Source organism: Ptychodera flava, chromosome 9, assembly GCF_041260155.1.
Source record: "Ptychodera flava strain L36383 chromosome 9, AS_Pfla_20210202, whole genome shotgun sequence".
Taxonomy (NCBI): Eukaryota; Metazoa; Hemichordata; class Enteropneusta; family Ptychoderidae; genus Ptychodera; species Ptychodera flava.
Window position 1 is genome coordinate 20,721,717 of NC_091936.1, and position 16,875 is coordinate 20,738,591.

Consider the following 16,875-nt stretch of genomic DNA (forward strand, 5'->3'; position numbering starts at 1 on the left):
CAATCATATTCCAAGTGTTAAAGGCAGCCAGTCGACAATCGTAACACAAGAACAAGGCAAGGGGGGCTTTTCTCAGATGCGGAAGAACAGGGAGACAAAATTGCAACTTGTCAGTAAATCTTAGGTTTATTAGATGTTTCATTAACTGTTGCCATGGTAACATCCCATGAAGGACATACATTGAACGCTGGGACAACGGTCAATGTGACTTCATCTTCTCTGGGCCAGTAGACCTAAATGGTCATTTCAGTGAGAGACGGCAGTAACACACACTTTAGGTACAATCACTTGTCCTCTGAACAATGTAAAATGACTTGTAACTTGGCATAAACTTTTAAATGGAAAATATTTGTGTAAAACAGTATTTATTAGAACAATGTCATGTTTCACATCAGTTTTATGACTCCAGTTACTGCAAAATTAAGTTTTGTTGGCGCATTTGCCAAATATGGAAAGTTGCAGATATGGCCTTGCACTCATGTGACGAAATATATCCCCTTCAAGTTATGGAGATTTACATATAAAATGTTTCAGTATTAGTATTTTGTTTTGCTTTTCTTGTTATTGTTTGTTTATTTATTTGTCTTGTTTCAGTTTCAAGAATTTGGAAGAGTTGTAAAAGTTTTCTGAGCTGTTTAGATAGTATGGTTATTTATTTGAAGCAGTATTATTGATTTCTAAAGGTATTTCTTGAGTGTTTCATGTAGCTGAACAGTGCACAACATCGAAAAGCATGTTTCTAAACATTTTAAGAGGTGCCATTTTATGATTAAAGTGATGTTTAATTTGAAAACTTGTCTGTCTATGGCTGTGTTTAGTGGAAGATGTACTGCATTTCATGTTCTATCCCAAGTAAACTCACATGCACAGTATTTTAAAGCTTAAGGGTGATATGTGCCTTGAAAGTGAAAGACTTAAACTTTTGCTTAAACTTCCCTCAAAGAATATTTCAATCATTCGCTTTCAAAATCAAGAATAAAAACCGGGGTCACCGTGCAAATTAGGAACTAGAAAAAACAAATTACTCAAGATTTACTGATATTTGAAATTCAAAATGGCCACCATCCCTGTGTTAATTCTATGAAGAAAAATAAAATTTTTGGTTTTAGAAAAATTAAGCTGGTGAAAAGTTTTCTAATACCAAGAGCTTTAAAATGAACCCCCACAAGCAGTAGATCAGTATTTTTGTTTGCCAAATGTGGTTTCTTGTACTATTCCTAAAACCTTGTCAAAATGCCTGTGAAATTGAGCTGTGTAACCTTGCATATTGTATACTGTAACAGTGCTTTGTATTCTGCAGAACCAATACTGTGTATGTTAAATTACCTACTAGTAAGAATTTGAAAACATACTTTCTTAAGGAACAAAAATAAAAATTTCATCATAAGTTTCAGCTCTTCTCCCTTGAACTCTACTACCACTTGACTTCGATACATACATCCTTGTGTTTAAAAAGCTTGGGTTGGTCGTCAACATTCAGGATTAGAGTTCAAATACGTTGTGCAATTAATATGGAATTTGGTAGTCATTTAAATCATAACACATGAGAGCGAGGGCAAGATCACGATTTATTGCCTGCCCAAGGGATGGTGGTCATGATCGAAATATTGATGATGCCCGAGCCGTAGGCGAGGGCATCATCAATATTTCGATCATGACCACCAGCCCGAGGGCAGGCAAAAAATCGTGATCTTGCCCTAGCTCTCATGTGTTATTATTTTTATTACACCGAACAAACTTCTTCGAGTACAGTTCGCCTTTCTGCATGAGTCCGAACCTCAGCGTAAAATGTTGTCACCAAGTCTAGGGTTGCCGCTGAAAGTTTGCCGATCTCCTCGGTCGCGTATCCAAATTTGTTGCTTGCATAGTCGCTGAACACAGAAATTGCATTCCTTGTTGCCATTTTCGTTCGTTTGCTGTTTACTTGCATCAAAATATCGTCTAACTGTGCCGGTGAAAGCTCTGCATAACGTTTCGCAGCGATAGTAGCAAGTACAAGCGAACGACAATTTGTTAGGCGCAGAAAGGATGCGCAGTAAGTAAAATGACGTCATCCATGTAATATCAAATGCAGAGGGCATCATCAAGTTCGCAGAGGGCATCATCACGTTCGCAGAGGGCATCATCACGTTCTTTTACATGTCACGTGAGTCGTGTTTAACCAATGGCAGTGCACGCTGAATGAGTGAGGTGTAATAACACCTAATAGGACATGATACATACAATGTATATGATCAGAGAGTCTCAGTGTCATTGAGCTACATCAGACATGAGACTAGTAACATATCTGTCACAGGCCGAATTTCTCTGATATGATTCACACGCTGGGTAAAAGTTGGTAATAAGAGACTTATCACATGCTCCTATAATTTGTTTCATTCTACCATGCGTATAAATGTAAGTGAGCTTCTCATATATGGTGTATCAAGTAAACCCTGCACAGTAGTAAAGGATAAGTATTGGTACTAATATTGTCTGATGTGCTATGTACGAAAATACTCCTCTTATTCAGGGCTTGTCCATTGTCATGAACGGTAGTTATCTGTAGATTTCTGTTTGTTTTGAGGAGCCCTCATACACATGTAGTAAAAGAGCTTAAGCTTGCACAATACACACATGTAGGGCACTAGCCTGCACAGTACACACACACACAGGATACTCTAGCCTGCACGATACACACAAACAGGGCACTAGTCTGCACAATACACACACATAGGGCACTAGTCTGCACAATACACACACATAGGGCACTAGTCTGCACAATACACACACATAGGGCACTAGTCTGCATAATACACACACTAGGGCACTAGTCTGCATAATACACACACATAGGGCACTAGTCTGCATAATACACACACATAGGGCACTAGTCTGCACAATACACACACATAGGGCTCTAGCCTGTTCATGCCCACATGAACTGCCAACCTCTTTCATACACATACACAAACTGATAAAATGTCATGTCACCAGATGCAGCTATGCTAGAAATTGTTCACAACCAAGGACACCATGTTTTTTACTATGCAAATTAATTTTTTTTCCTTTATTTCTGAAAAATTCTTGTTACAAATCACATTTCATTCTTTTCAAGAAGGAAACTCGGGTTACGGTTTAAGCTGCTTATATGATATGAGAATTTTGCATTTGACAGTGGTAAAACAGGACTTCAACTTACCAAATTTCTTGTTTCCTTGAAAGTTGAGTTGAAGTGGTGTAAAGGTGTGTTATGTGCCTGATAAAGGTTTATAAATATTTTGCACTACAATAATAGAACAATCATGAACACAAAAACTGGATAAAAACAGAAAGCAACGTGATAAAAGCCAAAAGCAATTACGATTAAAAATAACTTCTAAATTCACAATTAAAGGTTTTATGTTCGTGTATTAACACCATTTTGCCTGTGTAAATGAAACAGCATAGCACCTTTCGGAGTAAATTACTTAAGTGCTTTGAGTATTGCAACGCAAATATTTAGACTAAAATTCCGTTACTGCATATGGAGATTACCATAATAAAATTACAAGGATTACTTTCCCCTTCTGTGTCGGAAATCTGCATAAATAATAGAGGCACTGGGTGGTCATTAAAACTGACCAATCCTGCAAAGTGTTGATATGCTGATGAAACTATTTACAAAATAAAGGACGGGGACGAATTAACATATATTCATGTCTTCAGGAGACATCAAAGCACTCCTCAACATCAGAATTTGATTGTCTGTGAACATTCCCTCACAGGTGAGTGTGTGTGACCTTTGACTTGTGACCTGAACAATCAATGTCAAATTTAGAAATGTTTAAATATGCTTATACTCTTGAAATTTGAACACTCACACGGGACTTTTTTGAAAACTACATTAAAAACTTCTTGTGCACATGCGTATACCTTCAACAACTTTGAACTTGAAAACCACAAAGTAACTCCCCATCCTCCAAAGCTAATATTGTCTTCACTTGTTTTGGTAATCAACAACAAATAATCAGTGAGACTACAGAATACTGGATGCATACCGAACAGTTTTACAAATCACCATAATCCTAGGGGGTCAAGTTGCTTCATAAGGGCAGGGAGGCCCCCTAAGCAAATCTGATTGTTTCAGTGATAAATATTGGGTCCAGTATTTTCAGATACAGTGCACCCATACAGTGCACCCAAAAATCGGGTACTTTCACCCCTTTACTACCATATACTGGTCAACAGCCAACATCACAGGAAGCATTTATCATAAAGTCATTCAAAATATTTTTTTACCCCAAAGAATAACAATTCATTAACCGAATACTTTGGAGTCCAAACAATACTATTTACAAATTGATTCAAGCATTTGTGAGAGTGCCAGCGGCTCAACAACTCCATTGAAAATGTACAGATCAATACACTATCATTTGCCTTACATTACATTACATTACATTACAAGACACTGTTGAAGTCAGGAAGTGTAACAAGATTCAACGCAGCAACTATAAAGCCGAATAGTAAATATAGTTTTACAAAAACTCACGGCGTTTGGCAAATTATTTCTCTTTACCTGCTGAGTATGCTGGTGCAGAATGACCAGTTCCCTCTGGCTTTTTGAATGTGCGCATTATTCAAATTCACACAATGTGGATAATAGAATTTGACGTACAAATCTGAGGCTCAACATCTATCTCTACTCTACTACATCTAACGTGGTACTTAAATATCTAAATTGCACAGTTTTCTTGCCAGTGCCATGATCACATGAAACTCAATTTTTTTTCCTTACACTTTAAACTTACACTTTAAACCATACCTCACAGTTATAAGTATCCTGCATTACTGACATGACAATAGAACTTAAGTACATCCTACGCCAGCCCCGTCATTCTCGTGTCTCGGTGTGATACCTCGGCTTCAAAATGCATTTCTGTGCTGTACAAATTCATCACATGACACCCTTTAGAACAGAGAATTTGTATGAAATTCGGCGTCTTACATACATTGTGCATATTTGGCATACTTTTTTCCCTCATACATACTGCATTTTAGCAAAACATTGCAAACTGCATCACTCATGAAACCAAGCTAGCACTTCAACACAATGCTCATAATCCCCGTATACCTACTCCAAATAAAATCAATATCAATATACAAGCCCTCATACTACCGGTACAAATCTTCATCTTGTCAAGCCAAAGTGAGAGATCTGTCTTTCTTGCTGTGAACAAATACATGACTGTGCATTCTAACTTATGATATTTTCTGATATCTCTGAGTCAAAATTTTTCTGGAAAATTTTGTAAGTCAGTCCTATACTAGTACACTTAATATGTCAAATTTTGTTGATTTCAAAAGAAGTTTTTTGTACATTCCTGGTGCATAAATTTGGCTTGGAGAGGAAACAGCCCATAAAAAAGTTTGTCAAGAGCACAACAAATACTAGACACTATACCATCAGAGTCTTCAATTACAACTTATATAAAAGTCTGGTAAGTACATTACAGTTTTTATCGAAGCCTTTTGTCTTTTGGTAGTTATATTTTGATAAACATTCACAGATATGTCATCAGTTGTATTAAACCCATGCATGTACATAAACAGTGTCAGGCCTATACCTGTAGTTGAACAGAAATTTGTACGTAAAAATTTCCATTTCTCGGTGACTACCTCTATTATATACTCTGGCAAAATTGAGATAAAAAAATCCAGAATCTTACTAATAATGTGATTTCCTGATCAATGCACTCATATTTTGGCACTGTGTTATCCCCATCCACATTTCACTGCTTAAGTCCAACCATGCTCTTTAAGGTAAAACGCGCCTCAAAGACAAATTTTGGACTCTCAAATTTTTTCAATACTTTTCTGGTCTAGCAATTTGTGGTGGCTAACTTTAAAGCTCTTGGAGTAAGAAATCTTTTCTTGGTCTTAGTTTTCCGAAAATCAAAAATCTATTTTCCCACACATGGTTAACATAGGGATGGTAGCCATTGTTAATTTCTAATATCCATAAATGTTAGGTATTTTGTTTCTTCAGTACCAAACTCTCCAAAGTGACCCCTGATTTTTATTCTGATTTGGTAAGAGAATGGTTAAAAGTTTAATTGAGGAAAGTTTGAGCAAAAGTTTAAATATTTCACTTTCGAGGCGCATAGTACCTTAACAGGGTTTCTCCAAAACTGCAGTCATGGAAGGATTGGTGGGATGGTAGACTGCTCCTGACTGATGTGTGTGCAAAGTTAAACAAACTAGCAAGGAAGATTTCTGTGGGTCAAAATGCTTGGAAAGTTACAATGTTAAAGGCAGTACTAGGAGCTTCTTCCAATACTTTTTTGATTTTGCTTTTTTTAAATTCACATGTAAAGAAAATTAAAATCACAACACAAAAGTCATTAAAGATAGATAAACCAAAAAAATTGCAACTGCCTTTTCTGTTGAGTCACATATGCTTAAAAACAAAGGCAACCGTTGACAGAGGGCGCCTTCAAATTATGCGGCTGTCAGCAGCACTTTGGTGCAGAAACAGGCACTCTATAAAATATAAAAAGCAGTGGTTGTGATTTACATACCACAACACGTGCTGTATTTAAAGCGAACATTTAAAACAGAAGTCTGATGACACTGCAAGGTGAAAACACAATAAAACAAATGCTTTAGACAACATGAACTTGATACATGGTACAAGCAATTGTTCACTCAACTGTGATAAATTACAAATATCAAGGTAAAAGTATGGCGCTAGCTAACTTGCAAACAGGATCAAACATAAAGAAATGAGTTAGAAACAAAACTATAACATGTGTCAATATTCTTTGATGACTGGCCTTTGCAGCTTGTACAAACTGAACTTGAACTTGTATGAAGCTAATCTTTGTAAAGTAAGTACTGTAAGATGATTTTGCAGAGTCAAGGAAGCAGTTGTACGGAATACAATAGATACATTCCGGCATTATATGAATATAATTAATTCCAGTGTAGAAATATAATATTAATTTTGGCATTATAGGAGTAAAATATTAATTTTGGCATTATACCACAGGTTGTGTTGCCTCTTGAATTGCAATTCAATTGTGTTTTTACGTAATGTCTGTGTGAGGTCTGACACATTCAGACGCACTGTTATGCCTTACACTCTGGCTCATACAATAATTAAAATATTGTACAATGAATGGTACAGCAATACCAGTATCTGAGATGGTAGTTTTCACTGATAGTCTACACTACCCATCCACTCTTAGCCTATCATTATCTGGCTGCTCTTTGTTTTTCATAACAGCACCAGAAAGGCAACTTCGATGGCGACAGGAAATCTAACGCTCTGATTACCATGACTACATGTAATTAAAGTCTATATAGTACTGTCTTGCGAATGACAACTGCAGCTTGGTGACTATGTGTATGTTCATAATTCCAATTTATAAAATGTTTTGTTTCATATAAAATATATAAAAATCATATTTCATAAAATTAGAAAGCTCAGAGCAACTGGACTAACTGAAAATTAGCATATCACTTGTATCACCGATTCAGTACGACTCTGTTGTACAGAAAGCAAAGAGAAAGTATCCATGGAAGCGAGGGATTAATTGGGAAGATGCGGAATTGCTAGTACCGTACATGTACTGGAAGAGGAAAAGATCTCTCAATCTCCACAGTCTCAAGTGATGAATCTCTTTTCATGGATGATTTTCAATGTCTTTGAAGAGCTGATTGTAATAACATATTACTCCTTGCAGACATGATGTAAAACACTACGCGTAAGATTGAAGTCAGGGAATGTCTTCAGCTGAGCATTTTCTGGGGAAACATGAGGGAAAGCAAGACAGGGGAGAGGGGTTGAGTCACTGAATCAGGACTTTACAAATTATGCTGCCGATGCTCCAAAATTTTCTTCACCAGAGACAAGTTAGGACAATCATGTGCTGAACTGTCCAATAAAATATTTCATCTCAAACTTTACCATTGATGTCTACGTTTACGGTTACAGTCTACAAACTGTACAGAACTAAAACAATTCATTTCAAAACTGAGATTCATAATTTTGCTTTCAAGAAGACAGCAATCTTTAAGATTACTGTGAACTCCTGAAAAATGTTGTACATTTAATACTCATTATCTTGGCACTGACTCAGGTTTGTCTCCTTCTTTGCAATGGAGAAACTCATTAAACACAGATATGATTTTTTTTATTTACAACACTATTATTTACATATTACATATTAACGGAATTCCTTCATCTGTATTTCTAGCGACCCACTATTGATTTTTCGAGTGGGGGCACACTAAAAAGTGTGCTACCTGAACTGTGAAGTGTGACTGACATTCCACACATAAACATGGCCGACATGCCTCTCCTACCATATATGGATATATGCAAATTTGAAGTGACTGAGGACTAAACTTAGTCTCCCTGTATCTCCCATATCCGATCTATCATGCACTTTACCATTATGCACAACTTTTGTTATTTTTTTTTACCATACTTATTTGTTTCTGTTTTTCTAGAGGGTATGTTTACATCATATGGGGTTCAAAGGTCAAGGAGACTGTAGTCCTCCAAGTCTTACTATGTTCTGTGTACTTCGACTTTTTTCGTCACCCTACATCTGCATTTCTTCTGTGGTTGAAAGTCGCAGTTCCTTTTCTTGTCGCCTCCGTAGACTTCTGCGGATTGCATCAGCCCGACGATATGGCTCATTTTTCAAATCTATGGAGCGGGGGAAAAAATGGCCACAAATTTACAACTTGGATGAGACCACAAACTATGTTCTTCAGTAATTTAAAACCCGTTACACTTTGCCAGCCGATAGTTCAAATCTTATCCATGCAGCATGTCAGTGAAACCAGATCCCTAGAAAACTACCAGCTCTATCAAATCTATCCATGGATACAACATCATATACAGTATTGCTTTCAATGGCAAAGTGGACCTTGCTACACAGAAAAATGTGTGCAGAGAGTTTGACAAGTATATCATGGGTAAAATTAACTTGGCAACCTATATTACAAGAATCATTAATTCTGCTGCTTTAACACCTACCAATCTCAAGTATTTGAATATTATACAGTCAGTTCATAAACCAACAAGTTGTGATTTCTCACCTTCAAGGACTTTCTCAATGGTTCCATCTGCAACCTGTTCTTTCTTTTCAAGGCCTTGCTTACGTCTCAGCTCTGCTATCATGTTATTCTGTTGGGATAAATTGACAAACACCAAAATTCATAAAATGATAAGTTTATGTAACATTGATGATTCCTTGCAAATGGAATGGTATCAGAACTTCAGAATGCTGAAAATAATGAAATAATGGGAATAACATTGTTGTTGTATTCTGAGAGAGTAGCAGATATCAGAAATCAGTATGAAACACAAATATAACATGATTACTATCAAAACAGGTAAAATTAAGTTGGTCACAGAAACTCACCTGTTGATTTTTCTTTGCTTCAACAGCTGGTAACTTTTTAATCTTTTGTGCTTCTAGGGCTTTCTGTAAATTCAAAATGTCAAACATATTTAACAATTCAACGTCACACAACATTTACTTTTGTCACACAGAGATCATTTACTTTTCATCAAAATCAGTGTTATATCTCAAGCAGTATCACCAAGTGATTTTATGATTTCTTACATAAAGAAAAAACTCCTACCAGATTCTTGTACTTTCCTATTATACATTTCAGAGATATTTTCATGTTATGCCTTAGCATTTGCGGAATTCATTGCAACAGCAACATTGTAGCAATGTTTTTGTCACTTTCCTATCTATTATCTTCCATTAAAGCAACTGATACAGCCAGGAGTGTTGATATTGTACTTGATTTTACATTCCTTAACCTACCAAACATGAAAGATTTTATTCAAAGTTGAACTTGCATTCAGATGGTGCTCACCAAAACAGCAGACAGCCTCTCGTTTTTACAAAATCACACCAATGTTAAAGGGCCAGTAGCTGTAACTTTTGCTGATTATTCTACACCTACTGCCGTAACCTATGGGAGTTTGACCGTCCAATAACTTTCCATATTTTGTATAGTACGCGGAGTCCAAAATACGGGAGACGCGGGACGCGCATACCGCTGTACCGTGTGTGACTGGGATGTTCTATTTTTAGGTGTAATATGCAAATTTTCAGGGGTTTGTAGCAATTTTATTTCAACAATTGCGCGCGTTCCATTCATATCGCGCGTGCCGCATCCCTCAAAATTTACCATAGAATTAGTTTTATACGGACGATTAATGGAGGGAGGTGTATAATAATAGGATTATACACAAAATACGACTCAGTGAGTGACATATTGGACGGGCCTTCGGCTCGTCAAATACGTCACTCACTGAGCCCTCGTCCATACAGGGCCGTATTTTGTGAATAAACCCTATATTATTGGACTATTTGTGTTTTGTATATCAACTGCAAGTTCCTGTTTTACCCACCAAAGCACTTTGAAACATCAACTATTTAGCTTGTCAACACAGCACCTTGACATGTAGAAGGCACTGTCATTGTTTACAGTTAATTCTACGGTAGTCCGGACCAGAATTTACTCATCAACAATAACAACACAGTATTATGTTCAGACCGAGTTGACAAGCTGAATACTGTGTATCTCAACATGCTTTAGCTGTATGGTAGTTGTCGCTGTAGTTGACATTATGAACGAAAGAGTGAAAAAAATTATTAAAGGTTACAGCTACTGGCTCTTTAAATGCAGAACAGGAATCAAATGCATATTAATATTGGCCAATGTGCATTCACAGCAGATTTTTATCATCCTTACCTGCTCAAGCTTTTTCCTTTGTGCGTTATCACTTTTTGCTTTCTGCAAACAGCAAGGTATTAAAAAGAAAAGCCTTTCAGAATATGATGCGCCTTATTTAACGTTGTGTTTCAGAAAAAGTCACTATGTCAGTAGGAAATTTGGATAAAAAGAGCAAGGTGGAATAAAATACAGCGTTTTATCGAGGATGTGAGATTAATTCTCAAACTTTGACATGCCGTGCAATGCCTGTTGAACACTGTCGTCCATTGCGTAAGTCCTGCAATGGACGACACTAGTTCATCTCACTTCCTCATTATTGTGCCATACACATGCTGGTTCCCATGCAACGACAGCCACATTTTGTTTCTCATAATGAAATTTTCTTCTAATGGATAGTTCTACTCAATTTCAAATTGTTGAATAGTTTTCGAGAAACTCTGTGGCACATTGTGAAGGTAAACACAACTATGCCTCAGCATCTGAGGGGAACCTTTCAAAGGTATTGTTCTGAATTCTTAGTGGGTGTGGGTTTTACTGGCATGGTGCTTTTTAACTCTAAAAGAAACAAGCTCAACATTTCAACTTGACTTACCTTAAATGAATTGTGGAAGCGAACAAAGAAGTTAAAGAAGGTACTGGGTGGCATCATTTTGGCATTTTCTCCAAAGTACTCCACAACTTCCCTGTAAGCATCCTGTAATCAACAAATGTTGGAAACCAAAATCACTTTAACAAACTTTTCACCCCAATAATGAAAACACTGAACCAGAGATCATCACAGTTGATAGTCATCTACAGCTGACACATATTTTCATCTTTCTAGTTCTTCATATTATTCCTTTTTTCTTGTCATAGAACTTTTTCCTTTCCGTATCTCCATTTCTATATGTAACACTCTTTCTTTCTCGCCCCCTTGATGTGTTTCTATCAGTCTTTATGAGTCTTGTTATATTCTCACATTCCTGGCTGCTGGGAGTGCGGGATCGAGAGTGTGGGATAAATCGATCCCACACTCTCAGAAACTGTCCGACACTCTGCAGTAAATGTTACACGACCTCTGAGTGGATGATAAGCAGTCTGTTTTGTTCCACGCGCAAAATGTTATCCAATGGCACGACGAGTAACACACGGACTAGAACTACAAAGTAAGCAGGTCAAAGTACAGTGGCAGACGACAGAGTTGTAACGATTTTTGATAATATTGTACGTGTCCAATATGAATTTAACGCATTTTGTGGTCATGTGAGAAAAAGAATCTCACACACCAAGGACCTGGGATCAGATTTCTCACACTCGTTGGGGATATTTTGTCTCACACTCGCCTGCAGCTCGTGTGAGACAAAATATCCCCAACTCGTGTGAGAAATCTGATCCCAGGTCCTTGGGGGTGTGAGATTCTATTATTCTCTCTCTCTCTCTCTCTCTCTCTCTCTCTCCCTCCCTCCCTCCCTCCCTCCCTCCCTCCAAGGTTGCTCCTCTCATCTAGTGATAGTTAATGACATTATGAAATGACTGGCTGAGTATAATGAAATGACTCGCTGAGTAAAATCTGACCTTGGCATTTTTCATGTCAGTGTCAAGTTTCTTGAGTTTATCTTCGGAGTTTGCAAGGAAGTCCTGCAGTACAATGTTGTCTTTCCTATTGCTGTACTCTCTCTTACACATCTCCATGCCCTTTGTAAGCTCCCTGATGTCAGCTTCAATGTTTTCAACGTTTGCTGTCAAGAGAAAGTTATGGATAATTCCTCTGTCAAAACACACTGTAATGGTATGATTAATGCTATGTATACTATTGATCAGCGTTTCGCAAAAGCATTGGAATGCAATGATATTATGAGAGACACCTTGTAGTTAATATAAAATCAGCAGATTTTGCAGATTATCTGACACATGGAGAGTTAAGTAGCACATAGAATATTCCCTCCAAGAGTAAACCTGAATAGCAGTATACTCATATTGACTGGCCATGAGGGTAATATCATATGTTTATTGCCCAAGGGCCTGCAGAGAGTCATCCCAAAACATCTGGTTTCATGAGGCCATAGGCAGGGAGAAACAGACTGGTTTGGGCAACTCTCAGGTCTGAGGAAAATCACACATATGCTGTTACCCGAATACGGCAAGTCGATACGTGTTTTGTAACACACCTCATCCAACTTTCTCATTAAAAAATTGAGAAGTTCCTCAGCGATCATCACTCGTCTCAGTGGCAGACGACACCACCATCTTCTTTACTCATTCTAGAATGTGCCACACTTTCAAACTTCCCCATTTAACAGTTTTTTTCCAAGCTGTTAACCAATTTACAGTTTCTAAAACTGAGGACTGGTAACTTGTTCTTTGCATTTATCAGCGTCAAAATGTGACCATAAATTAACGAATCAGAACAGACTTTGCATGAGGCTTGTAACAATGCTCTTTGTCACAACTAACACCAGTTCTTTGCCACACAGCTGACAAAGATAAAGTAGGCCATTAAGAAACTAATTATTTGGAAAATCAGTTTTCTAACACAAAACTTTGCAGAGTATCACTGGAATAGTTTCAGCTCTTGACACTTGGAGCACTTCAGTTTCTGTAAGCAACTGTTGAATCTTGTGTCAAATATAGTGAAAATTATTTTGTGCATCCAGATTTCAGAAATGACTACTTCACCTGCATCACTGATTGGAATTCTATTATAGAACATTCATCCTTAACAATGTACATCTTTATGTTATGCTCCATGCAATCACACAAAACCAGTGAGATTGCTCCACGGCACACGTCCATCACAAACTCCTTACCTTTGGCAGCCTTTTCTGCATAGACAAGGTCGATGGAGAACTCCCCAATTTCAGGGTACTTTTCATTCACCACCTCTGCTATGTAGTGTAAGAGACTCAGTTTTCCATCCGTTGACTTGGTTTCCATCAGTGAGTCCAGACTTTGAAGTTTGAAGCCATATGCAGCACCCCTCTTGGAGCTGTTCATGTAGTTTCCAAATGCAAGGATGATCTAACAAACGAGACAGTACATGTTTTAGTCATTTTTCTTTGAGTGTCAAAACATGCAAAACTTTGTTTATGGAACATGTTTGTAGTTCTGTCTACTTCAAAGTGATTGCAAGTCATGATAACAGTAAAACTACATGCACCCATTTTGCACCTGCATCAAAATTCCACGTTGAAACACATTTTAGATTGACAGAAGCGATGGGCAATGCTATCCAGAAGTTACCTTGATGACTCAACTGTTTAATTTAAAAGTGGGCAAAACTAGAAATGGAAGCAAATGAAACGATGACACACACTTGGGAGTTCGGTGTTTTTTCTGGGATAAAGCATAAGTGATAGGAAGCTACAAAAACCTTTGAAATGTCATACAAAGTTTCCCTTCAATTATTGCCATACACTCACCTCCAATATTTTCTTAAGTTTAGATGAGTTCTTGATTGAATGTGAGGCTGCTATGAGGGATTGCAATTGCTACAATAAATGAAAAAAAAGCACAATTTCAGTGTTTACTCCGGCATCAATGTCACAGAGCTCATTTTTCCTACCAGTGGGCTGTAGGGGTATATTATTGTAATCAACATATAGTCCTGGATATTTGGATGCATCATACATCTACATGCAGTGTTCTCACCAGAAAAAAAAATTTGTGGGACATTTTGTCCCGCTGACCAAAAAAAACGGGACAACAGATGATTTTTGTGAGACAATATATAAATATGTTAAAAAAGTCAAACTGCAAATACGAACCTTCTTCTATGCATGGAAAAAATAAAGGACTCAACAACTCATTCAGCTTAACTTTTTTGTAAACATTCGGTAAACATATCAACTGATATTGAATATCAGTGCCTTTTAATGAAAAGTCTATGGGACTTTTGTTCTTTCCAGTGTGAAAGTCCATTTTGGGACCCTCTACCATAATAGTTGCTAGAGTGTCCAGCCGTTCAGCTCCAAGTTGATTTCTGTCATTAGTTACGTTTTTTTGCACACTAAACCCCCTTTCACAATCAGCAGAAGGAACAGGCCAAATCAGTGCTATGGCAGCTATTCAGATTAGGAAACATATCCCTATGATGTTTGTAAATAATCATCACATTTTGACGTGAAACTTTGGTCGCCAGCCAAGGCTACAAATTTTGTCAATTGATCGAAGCATGGAAAAAGACGTCCATGTTCTCTGGAATAATATACTTATCACATGCGCAAGCCAAGAATTGATAATTTTTTGCATAATAAGAGAACTTTCCTCCAACAATTCCACATTTAAACCTCTGAACTACTTTTGGAATAATATTATCAATCGGCAGTGGGCCAGTTGTCAATCATTTCCAGTCGTAGGTACTAGGTCGCGTGGGCGAGGAACGGAGCAAATGCCTGATAACATCACACAATGTACCTCCCGCGAAGTTTATACATGATTCCAAACATAGCAAAGACCTAAAAATTATCTCAGACAAAGTTGCGTTATTTTTCGAGAACAAAAATTCACTGAATCTCAACGGCACGAACACTATAACGTCGCGCCCGTCCAGACCCTGGTTGCCATGCGGAAATCACAGTATAATGCTACCAGCTTCGAGTTCGTTGTAAATGTTCATGTAATTCCTTAGGGACATACAAGCTTTACATTCTTGTGTTTTCGTAGTTCGGATTATTGTTGTCGTAGCCTATGAAAATATCTATCGTGCCCATGACGCCTCCAGCTTCCGCGAATTCCGTGGACATGTCCCGGTATGCATGCAACGCGAACACGTCCAGTGTGTCAGACTATCACAGTCTCGTGTAGTTCAATACACGACGGCCGCTGTGTGGTATACGTAATGCGTACCACACATCGGCCATCGTGTATCGAATCACAAGTGACTGTGGTTTAAGTACGCCCTCTGACGGGTATTGCTTCCAGATTGCCTCGGTTTCAAGCAGGAAGTGTAATTACTCGCGTCAATCATTTACGTCCATGGTGAAAAGTACTGGCTGTATGATACGGCCGGCCGGCCATACGGCTGGCTCCACGAAAGTTTATAATTTCAAAGGCGCGCCACTATTGGCGCGCACGCCCAAGAAATCCGCGACAAAACAGAAAAATACGCGAGAATGTCGCGGAATCGCGGCCTGGTGAGAACGCTGTACATGTATTTCATTGTGATAAGATGGACTAAGAAACAGAGGATATGTAAAATACAGAACATTCATGGAAAGCTACAAATTAAGATATGAACACAGAAAGACAAAAAAGCTACATACATCCATGTATATGCAGCACATAGGGATTACAATAATTGCATTCATATCAAGTTTTTCAGTAAGTCTCTGCAAATTCTATTTTGAGAATAAGCTCTTCTATTGTGTGCAAAATCACTGACACAACTAAGCCATCGCCATCACCACCACCACCAACAACAACAACAGAAATATGTATAGTGACTACTTATATCCATGTTTGCATGCACTTACCGGTAGAAGATTATGGTAACTATCAAAGAAATTACCGATGTATGCCATCATTGTCAGTTTCTGCTGCAAACGTTCTACTTTAGACAGCTGCAAAAATGAAAGCAAATTGCAGAAAATGTTAACCCACTTGCATCACTGAATGGAAGTAGAGCTGGATCCAGAGTCTTAGATTTGTTTGAGATGTGATTTGATGTTCTTTTACATCATGTTATCCAACTTATGGACTTTTTGGGAATGTGGAAGATATCTGGGAATGATTAGGATTTTAAAGGTACATGTTCAAATATTTTGACATATTCTATTGTTCTGAAAAAAGATACAAAGATTATCAAGCACAAAATATAAACTTACAGCTATCATGAATTTGTCTTCATCTGTGAGTTTCTCAATTGGTTTCTTTTGTTTTTCATACTCTTTGAAAGCTTTGACCTGTCCAACAGAAACATACAAAATGTTAATCTTAAGAGATATAAACACATCAACATAGTTAAATTAACCCTCATCCTGCCAGATCAATCGCTTCCCCATCTGTTGAGTAGAGTGTAGAGTGCACCATAGGGACAGTTTTTTGGGGACACTCAAATTTTTGCAATAAATTTCTGGTAATCTTTGCTGCCTGTTTGGACTCATTCTGAAGCTCCTGGAGCAATTGCAATTTTCTGGAATATCCATTTTTCCCCTGTACAGTTAATTC

General features: G+C 37.6%; 1 protein-coding gene across 4 annotated transcripts in view; it reads right to left on the reverse strand.

Annotated features, from left to right (window-relative positions):
* Nucleotides 1-3,018: 3,018 nt before the first annotated feature.
* The window catches only part of LOC139140301 (formin-like protein 2), a 64,591-nt gene continuing 50,734 nt past the window's right edge, over nucleotides 3,019-16,875 (reverse strand). For 2 of the 4 annotated variants that reach the window (XM_070709457.1, XM_070709458.1), the window contains 10 exons: nucleotides 16,533-16,610; nucleotides 16,182-16,268; nucleotides 14,130-14,198; nucleotides 13,518-13,728; nucleotides 12,286-12,449; nucleotides 11,324-11,425; nucleotides 10,750-10,791; nucleotides 9,399-9,461; nucleotides 9,073-9,160; nucleotides 3,019-8,677 (listed from right to left, as the gene is read on the reverse strand). In XM_070709457.1, the coding sequence (XP_070565558.1) occupies nucleotides 8,571-8,677; nucleotides 9,073-9,160; nucleotides 9,399-9,461; nucleotides 10,750-10,791; nucleotides 11,324-11,425; nucleotides 12,286-12,449; nucleotides 13,518-13,728; nucleotides 14,130-14,198; nucleotides 16,182-16,268; nucleotides 16,533-16,610 (1,011 nt within the window). In that variant the 3' untranslated portion in view covers nucleotides 3,019-8,570. The remainder of the gene's footprint in view (nucleotides 8,678-9,072; nucleotides 9,161-9,398; nucleotides 9,462-10,749; nucleotides 10,792-11,323; nucleotides 11,426-12,285; nucleotides 12,450-13,517; nucleotides 13,729-14,129; nucleotides 14,199-16,181; nucleotides 16,269-16,532; nucleotides 16,611-16,875) is intronic. The other 2 variants (XM_070709460.1, XM_070709461.1) reach the window with 1 other exon arrangement.